The 9,552-nt window shown below is 36.1% G+C and overlaps 1 protein-coding gene across 1 annotated transcript; it reads left to right on the top strand.

Moving 5' to 3' along the window:
• The first annotated feature begins 3,775 nt into the window (after nt 1–3,775).
• LOC112037093 (uncharacterized) lies at nt 3,776–8,555 on the top strand. The gene is made up of 7 exons (XM_024069908.2): nt 3,776–4,077; nt 4,188–4,214; nt 4,295–4,417; nt 5,966–6,212; nt 6,725–6,799; nt 7,167–7,253; nt 7,729–8,555. The coding sequence occupies exons 1-7, from the start codon at nt 4,019–4,021 to the stop codon at nt 8,353–8,355; spliced, it is 1,245 nt and encodes a 414-aa protein (XP_023925676.2). The 5' UTR covers nt 3,776–4,018; the 3' UTR covers nt 8,356–8,555.
• Nucleotides 8,556–9,552: the final 997 nt, after the last annotated feature.

Below are 9,552 nucleotides of genomic sequence, written 5' to 3'. Positions count from 1 at the left end.
CTTGAAAATGGGTCTTGGATCAGAGACAGGGAGGATATTCAAAGTTATTTTCTAGATAATTTTTCATCCTTATACAATATGAGCCATCCTCAATTTCCAGAGAACTTTGGGAATCTCATACAACCTTGTGTGACTGACCAAGATAATTTGGAGCTTTGTAGAGTACCCTCTAGAGAGGAGATTAAAAAGGTAGTGTTTGGAATGAAGGCTCCTAAAGCCCCTGGGCCAGTTGGCTTTCCAGTGCTCTTTTATAAGCACTACTAGGATATTGTTGGTGATCAGCTAATGCTTGCTGTCCAGGACTTTTTCTGCAATGGCTAGCTGCTGAAGGAATTCAACAAAACCTTTATTTTTCTCTTATTCTTAAAAAGAAAGGTGTGCACAATTTTAATCATTTTCGCCCTATCAGTCTTTGCAATGTGTGTTATAAGGTGATATCTAAAATTATTGTGAATAGGCTGAGACCTTTGTTAATCAAAATGATAGATCCAACTCAGGTAGCCTTTGTGCCAAATAGGTGGATTAATGAGAATGTGGTACTAACCCATGAGATTGTGCATACTTTCAAACATACAGGGAAGAAAAAAGGTTACCTTGGTATTAAATTAGACTTCCAAAAAGCCTATGATAGAATGGAATGGAGTTTCTTGATAGCGATTCTTAAGGCCTTTGGGTTTAGCAGCAGTTTTACCAAGCTCATCCACCAATGCTTATCGTTAGTATAGTTCACCTTGTTGTTAAATGGGGGACAATGTCCTAGCTTCTCTCCTTCTTGGGGTCTTAGACAGGGCGATCCTTTATCGCCTTATCTCTTCATCCTAGGAAGTGAGGTGCTTTTGAGGCTCTTAAACAGGGAAGTATCACAAAAAAGGCTGTCGGGGGTTAAAGTGTCTAACACTGCTCCGCCCATCTCCAAGTTATGCTATGCGGATGACATTATCTTGTTCTGTAAAGCTAAATCTGTTGAGATTGCCATCCTCAAATCCTGCCTGGAAAAATTTTGCTCTTGGTCGGGTCAGCTTATTAGCGTCGAGAAATCTGGTTGTTTCCCTTCTAAAGGGGTAAGTTCCCAATTCATTAGTCAAGTTAAGCATACTTGGGGTCTCAATACATTGCCTCAAAACTCCACCTATCTTCGGGTCCCCCTCTTTCTTTCCAAGAGCAAAAATAAAGATTTTAGATTTATTAAAGAGAAGCTGGACAACAAGTTATGTGGCTAGAAAAGCAAAAATTTATCTTGGTCAGGTAGAGCTACTCTCATCAAATCGGTTGCTCAAGCGATTCCGATCTATGCCATGTCCGCTATTTTGCTCCCTAAAGGCTTATGTGACCAACTTGATGCTTCAATCCGTAGATTTTGGTGGAATCCAAAAGCAAAATCAGGTCCCTATTGGACTCCGATGTCATGGTCGTCTTTGTGTTGGTCCCAAAAGGAGGGAGGCTTGGGTTTCAGAAACTTCTGGGACTTCAATCAAGCTCTCCTCTCCAAATTTGGCTGGTGGATAGTATTAGGAAAGGATTTCCTCTGTGTTTAGGTGTTGAAAGCAAAATACAAGGTTCGAAATAATTTGCTTTCCCTCTCCTTTTCGGGTAAAGCTTCTCCTTTTTGGAAAGGTTTAATGGGCATTAGACACCTTGTAGCTAAGGCAGCCTGCTTGCAAGTTGGGAACGGTGCTTCAATTCGAATCTGGTCTGATCCTTGGATTTCCAACCTCCCAGGCTTTATCCATTTTCCTAAAGAGGGTGCTAACTCATATGCAGCCTTGGTGGTTTCGCAACTATTAATGCCAGAGCAAAGAAATTGGGACATGGCCAAACTAAATTATTTTTTTAAACAATTAGTGGTTGAGCTAATTCTAAACATTCCCATCCCTGTTTTCCAAAAGGAAGATTGCTGGGCTTGGACAGCTTCAAACTCCGGGTTGTTCTCTATTAAATCTGCCTATTGGCTCTCGAGAGTGGAATCTCCTCCCTCTAATATTGATGCTGTTAGGGGTCAGATTTGGAAGACAAAAATACATGAACGATTCAAGATGCTTCTTTGGAGAATTGCTGCTAACTTGCTGCCATCTAAAGATATAATTAGCAGATTTAATGAGAGTATGGATATGCGCTGCCCTCTTTGCAGTTCAGCACTGGAGACAACCTTGCATCTTTTCACGGTTTGTCCCTTTTCTAAATCTTTGTGGTATCAAAGTCAATGGGGGTTGAGAATGGAAGTTTTGAATTTTGAATCCCCTTCAAAGTTTGTCAATTTTCTTTTAACTCCGAATTTTGCAAGTAATATGTTGCCTAGCCATAGAGAGGACTTTTTGTTATTTGGTGCCATCCTCTGTGATGTTGTTTGGAAGCAAAGAAACAGTTCCATATTTGATAACATGGACATAAACTTGGATGGTGTGGCAGCCAGAATTTTCAGCCTTTTTGTTGAGCATAAAAGTGCTAAACCCCCTCTTATGAGATTTCAAGTTTCTGCATCAGCCTTGGGTTGGGTTGCTCCACCGAGGCTTGGCTTAAAAATAAATGTTGACACTGCGGTAGGTCCAAGATTCTCTGTCATTGCTACGGTCACAAGAGATTGGAGAGGGAATGTGGTATTTGCTGGTTCAAGGAAAGTGAACACCATCTTCCCTCTTCAAGCTGAAGCGGAAGCAGTGAGATGGGTGCTCTCTTTAGTTCTAAACTTGAGGTGTGGTTCTATCACGGTTGAAATGGACTCTCAAGTTGTGGCCAATCTTAGCTCAAACCTAGCAGCGCCTTCCCCTTGGAGAATCAGGTTTTTATGCTTTGATTTGAGGTCCTTTTTATTTAGTTATAGTAATGTAGTAGTTAGATGGGTTCCTAGGATATGTAATGAGGCTGCCCACATTTTAGCCAAATGGTCTTTGTTTTGCAATTTTTTTGGCTCTTTTGATGTCAGCTTTAGCCCGGACTGTTTCTCTTCTGTTGTGTTGAGAGAGTCCAATGGCTTGTTGTAGTTTGTTTCCTTCTTAATAAAAGTTTATGTTTATCAAAAAAAAAAAAAGAGTATATTAAATGACCTTATAGTTTATTTTTTATTCTTTTGTTTGCATTATGGACAAGCTTCTTATAAGGAAATCATTTGCATTGCAAGGTTCACCTTCTAAGAGAATTTGTATTGACTTGAACAATCTTCTTTCAAATCCTAAGATATAAGAAAAATGTCTCATATTTTCATCTTATTGATCAGGATGAAATAAGAAGAGCATATTTACAAAGAAGTTTTTGTGAACCTCTTAGCTATAATGAGGTTACCCTTAAAAGAATAATTCATAACTACCATAACCATAGCTATTGCAAATTTTCCAGTTAGTTTCAAAAAATCAGTTAGTATACAAAATAATGATATCTAAAATCAAATAAATCTCAATATAAATGTCTAAAAAGAACTCAACTTTTCAAAGTATATGACAACAAAACAGAAAAATATAAAAGAAAAATGAAGTTACCCTTAAAAGAATAAATCATGGCTATAGCTATTGCAAATCTCTACTAATCAGTTTTAGAAAACCAATTAATCCACGAAAGAATGATAAATAGCAATAGTTATGCAAGATCAAAGCAATATAATGCCTAAATTTTACCCAAAAGCCAAAAAAGCGTGGTAGATTGATGGCAATAGTTCCGCCGAAGTACTAGGTAGGTGCCACCGTACTAGCTAGCACAAGCATGGGAACATGTGTAGTTACTAGTTGCGTACGATTGAGCGTCAATTCCACATGCAACCTGCTTTAATGTCACATGGCCCACATCCTAGAACATGGGTCCCATGTTCAATTCACGGCCCAGATTCAACTTGGACCACAAGTTGGCCGGAGGCAATCCTAGTCCACTGTTGGACTTTCCTTACCTCCGAGGAAACAACTTTATTTATGCTTATTTTGTTTTGTTGTAGAAATTTCCACTCTCCAGCTCTACTTGCTTTCTCTTTCCTCTCATCTTCACTTCTCTTGGAGATTCAGGTTGAGAAAATCAGATAGATTGATTCATTTTCAAGATGAGTCTATTGGGTATTCTCAATTTTGCACTCAAATCCCTTGATGTCCTTACATTATGGTATGCGTTATTTAAATATTTTAGTTTTTGAAAATTCAATGTCCCAGGATTCATGAAGTTGGTTTTCTCAAGTGTTCTCTGCTTTTTTTGTTTTTGTTTTTTACTTGCAGGTATTTCTTTGCTTTGGGGTATCCTCTGTAAGTATCTCTCTCTCTCTCTCATAAGTGGTACTTTTGTTGCATGAACATGATGTGGATACCATATGTTTTCTTAACAGTTGTGCTTCCATCCGGGCAATTGAGAACAATTCAAGTTCGGACACTCAAAAGTTGGTCACATATTGGATTGCCTTCTCTTTGATTTCACTCTTTGAGAATGCTTTCTTGATGCTTCTGGAAAGGTAAATTTGTTACCCTCAATAGTCTAGCCCTGCATTGAGTGCCAAGAAAACAAAAGAGAAAATGATGTGCAATCATCATTTATGTGAAATAAATGCTCATAGAAATCCTTTTTTCGTGATGTGGATTTAAATTTGTTTGCACTTTGTGTTCTAGCCAACACTCTGTATCTACTGGGATTTTGTGAGTTTGGTTGCTCATACCATACCTTTAACCTTCAAAAGCATTAGTGAAAGGAAAGAGAAATGCTCAATTGTTTTATTGTCCACGTGCACACTTTTTGAGTACCTAAATTATAATCTGATCACTAATAACAGTCACATTTGTTAGGATGGTGCTTAGCACATGGCCAAAAAAAAAATAAGTCTTTTGATTTATATTTTCATTATTTAAAGGGCAAATTACAATTTATCCTTGTGGTTTGACCGAAATTTAAGTTGTCTATCAGTAGTTTAAAATTTTACGTTTTATCCACATATGGTTAGCTCAATTAGATTTCTGTAATCCACCTTTGTTAAAAACAGGGCTGAATATGTAATTTTACTCCATTTTTATGTCTCTTTGCTTCAAAAACACAAAAATCATAAAAATACAAAATCAAATAAGATTAAAAAAAAATCTAGCGAAACACTTGCATCATGGGATTTCAAACCACAAATAGGTAACTTAACTTTCAATCAAACCTCACATGAGTAAAGTGTCAAATTTTAAATCACATGTAGATAACTTAAATTTCAGCCAAGCCACAGATGGATAAGTTGTAATTTGCTGTTATTTAAATCATATGCAAGTTGAATTGAATGTTAAATGTTTGCTAAACTTAAAATTCTAAATGTTTCACACGTGAAAAAATTTCATGTGTGGATTTATATAGATTTCAAGCTTATCATTTTTCTCGTATTGAAATTTCAGAATTTTATACGTTTCAAGATGCACACATACGCTCATCACTTGAGTCCACTTGCATTCAATACTTCTCTGAGTACTTGTGAAAGGAAGGAACTTCATTTACCTAAACATTGTGCATATCATGAGGGTGTTATACACATATTGGTTCCATATTCATTTTGCTGGCAAAGATTCCTCTATTTAGGGGGAAAAAAATGTAAACTACACAGATAAATACAGTATATGTTTTAGTAGTGACTTTAGAAAGAAACACATATATGGCTATGTCCCTGTCTCTAAATTTTTTAAAAGTTGTGGTCTGTGATACCCTTTGTCTGCATGATACTCTGTCCATGTCAATAGAAATCTAAGTAAAATAGAAGTTTTTGAAAATTCTATATTCTTTTCATGTCCTTGGAAACTGCTTGAAGCTCACAAATATATAGGCCGCAGGATGGGCTTCCTGAATTTTAAATTTTTGTCATCTTGTGTTTTGCCTTCTCATCAAGATGAGGCTACTAAATCTAAGGCCTTTCTTTCACTATGCTATATGTCAATGCATAACTTGACTAGATTATTGTTTTAGCCTTTTCTTGATGTGTGAGAATATATGTCTTTTATATTTCTTGTTTATGTTTAAATTTACTATCTTTAATTATCAGGTTATGGTTTTGGCCTCACATGAAGCTAATGATCATCTGCTGGCTGGTTGTACCTCACTTCGATGGTGCTTTTTATGTCTATAATCACCTTGTTCGTCCATGCCTCTCCATAAACCCATTAGTAGTCATTGATGAATTCAATAGGTGGAAGGAATTCTTACTTAAGAGAGACCACTTTCTATCTGAGGCAGAGAGATATATAAATGAGAACGGACCTGAAGCTCTAGAGGAGCTCATTGCCTCCAAGGTATGTCAATTCGTGGTAATTAGTTTGTCAAAGTTTTAGTGTTCAGCTAAGATCAAATGTTATATCAAACTTTTATATAATAATTGAGTTTGAAAACTGCTTTCTTTGTTAGATATGTTGGAATTGACATTCAAATAAATGGGTATTTATAATTGGAATTATCACAACTAAGGATGCACTACTCATATTTGCATGATATCCTAAATGGATTGGTCACCATTATAGCTTCTCATAATCACTTGTATAATCCAAATGGACTTGGTACACATCTATTCTGGAACACAACACACTTTCGTTACACTTCACAATCTGTATGCACTTATAAAAGTTTGCAAGATGACACAGGTCTGATACCAAAACTTGTTGAACAAAATTTGTACTAGATTTGTGTTCTTTTATTTTATTTCTTTAGGATCCCATTGCAGGTAATAAATGGACTACTGAGACGCTCTCTCTTACTTTTTCTTCTGTTTATTTTTTTGTTTTTGTTTTTTGCTTCTTCTTTTTTTCAGATTAAAAGTAAAAAGCCTAATCAAGACATGGAGAAGATCGAAGCAATTGCAGTTATGGAGAAGAAAGAAGTGGAGGTAAAGCTTTAAATGTCACTCATGCAACGCTAAGATTAACTATAATTCTATAAATATACTCATATGTCCAACAGTTTTTGGTTTAAGTTAGATGAATAAAATGACATTTGCTATGATTCTTTTAATATATTCTTATTCCCAACAATTGTTGGTATTATTTAGATAAATAAAATGACAAATTCCAACAAGTGTTGGAAGAATCTTATCGATAGAATGTTCACTATTTCAGCAATCATATGACAGTTTGCTTTTTTCCTAATATAAATTATTGAAGAAAAAGAGCTTTGAAGTATGTTCTAATGAGAAATAACAATTTTATTTACTTCTTTCTAGATGAGCTAATCTCCACTCCTATCTATTGATGCAGTCAAATTGCAAAGAGCCTAACATTGAGCAGAAAGGCAATAGAGTTGTGGAAGTAACAGAGAAAAAGGAAGTGCCTGCAGCCAAATGTGTAAGATTTCTTATTATATTTACAATGAAGTTTATTGGTGGATTTTATGCAAATTTTGTGTGGAAAACCCAATCTTTTTGAGAAGGATATCAAAATGAGTATTTTGCAAGGGGAATTGTTCGTTGAATGTGAAAAATTGTTGGTTAATGATGTGAGTGGTTGGCGATCTTGGAAGCTGTCAGACTAGAAAATGGCATGACAGTTTTGGTGCCTCACATTTTAACCAAGTTTAAAATACTGTTGGGTGGTCAGAATCATAATCTTTTTATAAATCTTGCCTCAAAAGGGATGGCATTTTTCCTGTCATAGGTTGTTACTGAGTTCCCATCATTATTTGGTTTTGAACTGTGCATGTTTATGCTTCAGTCTAGTTCTCTTTTTAGCGGTGAAATTCTCATGCTTTTCCCACAAATAAGGGTGGAAATTACAAAACCACAGTTTTTCTTCTAATTTATATCTTCACTACATTTTTCAGGTAGTTTCAGCAGAGCCTAACTCTGATCAAACTGAGAACAAAATATCCGCCAGTAAGGAGATTAAAGGACCAGCAGAGGCAGTTGCAGCGGCTAGAGAGCTTCCTGATTCACCCATACCGAAGGAAGTCCAAAATGAGTGGACTTGTGATATATGTCAACTAACTACTCAAAGTGAGAAAATCTTAAATTCACACCTTCAAGGAAAGAAACACAAGGCTGCTTATGAGGCATTCATAGCAAAGAACCAGCCAAATATGGTCCCAGCATCAACTGCAAAGAAAACTGAGCATCCAGTTGAGGAGCTAGAAAAGATTATATCGACCAATGGAGTACAGATAACTACTGTAAATCATGAAGAAAAACAGAAATGCCAGCCAAAGAGTGTTTTGGCTTCAACTGCAAAGAAATCTGATCAGCTCACAAAAGAGGAGCCAGAAAGAGTTTCAAACAGTGGACCAGAACAGAAGAAAGAAGTTGTTAGTGTGAAAGAATCCACTTTCAGGTGCAACATTTGTAATATAAGCTGCACTGGAGAAAACAACTTGGTTTCTCACTTTAATGGGAGGAAGCACTTGGCTCAGATTCGGTTACTCAGTGAACAATTTTTTGGTGGTGGACATGTCTGACCAATTTTTGTTGTTCATTTCACTGACACAGAAACCATTGTGCTTGTTATGAACTTGAAGATGTTAGCTTAAAATGAGTGTGTTTGTTTTACTCTTAAATTTTAGCTGATTGCATTCACTGTAGTTGAAATGTGGAACCCAACACCAGTACTAGATTGTGAAATTCAGTGCAATAGAATTTTCTTGTGATTTATCTACAATTAGTTTAGTAGCCCCTTCATGTGTTGTACCATGATTATTTCTGTTGTTTTCCTTTATGTTTACCTGAAAGTTTCTTGTAATTTTTTTTTATAAAAAAATCCCTAATAAAATAAATACAACCTATTGATTGATTTATGATGAAAATACTAATTATACTCTAATTTTCTGTTAAATATTTCACTACATAGCATAATACTAACGCCTATATCTAAATGTCATGGGAAATATGATATTATGTAAGAAAAATTTTATTTTATAAAGTACGTTACAAATTTTTTAACACTTGAAATTTAACATCTCAATGATTTTAGGGTTAATTGGAAAAGGAAAAAAAAAATAAAGCAAAGAAAAGCCCTAAAAAAAATATATATATATATATATATTTTTTTTCCCTTAAGAATAAAATTGGTATAATTGTTTTCATCCATCATAATTATAACAGGAAGCAGAAGTAGAAGCAAAAGAAAGTAAGTGGATTGTTGAAGAAAAGGGGTCGTTGAAGGCCGCTTGAAAGTCGTCGGAGAAGGAAGTGGTGGAGAGAAAAGAGAAAAGATAAGTTTTTTAGAGTTCTAACGAAATAATAACAAAAAAGGAGCCTAAAATAGGGTTTGGGGTCTCCCTTATAGAGGAAAAGTGAGGGAGAGGAAGGGACAGATGAGACCTTTCCTTTCCTACCCATTTTCTGTTTTCCAAAAGGCCCATCTGGCTGTCCATTCAGCAACACGCGCTAATGATCGTGGGGCGAGAAGCATGGGCGTGTCTGCAACATTTATTGCTTGACGCCGCCACTGTTCATAAATGCTAGTTAATGATTGCCGCGTTTTTTCTCGAACCGCGATCCCCATGTCAGTTATGATGACCTAGAGATCGTGGGGGGCTATTGTGGGGAGTGGAACAGTCACTACTCAGGCCTTAAGCCCAAGAAGTAATTAGGCCACAGGGAAAGAATTGGGCCTGGCCTAGGTATTGAAAGGAAGGCTTAATGGGTAATAAACT

Source organism: Quercus suber, unplaced genomic scaffold (assembly GCF_002906115.3).
Source record: "Quercus suber isolate HL8 unplaced genomic scaffold, Cork oak 2.0 scaffold_57, whole genome shotgun sequence".
Taxonomy (NCBI): Eukaryota; Viridiplantae; Streptophyta; class Magnoliopsida; order Fagales; family Fagaceae; genus Quercus; species Quercus suber.
The sequence above is the reverse complement of the archived record's forward strand: the minus strand, read 5'-3'. Positions and strand labels throughout refer to the sequence as shown.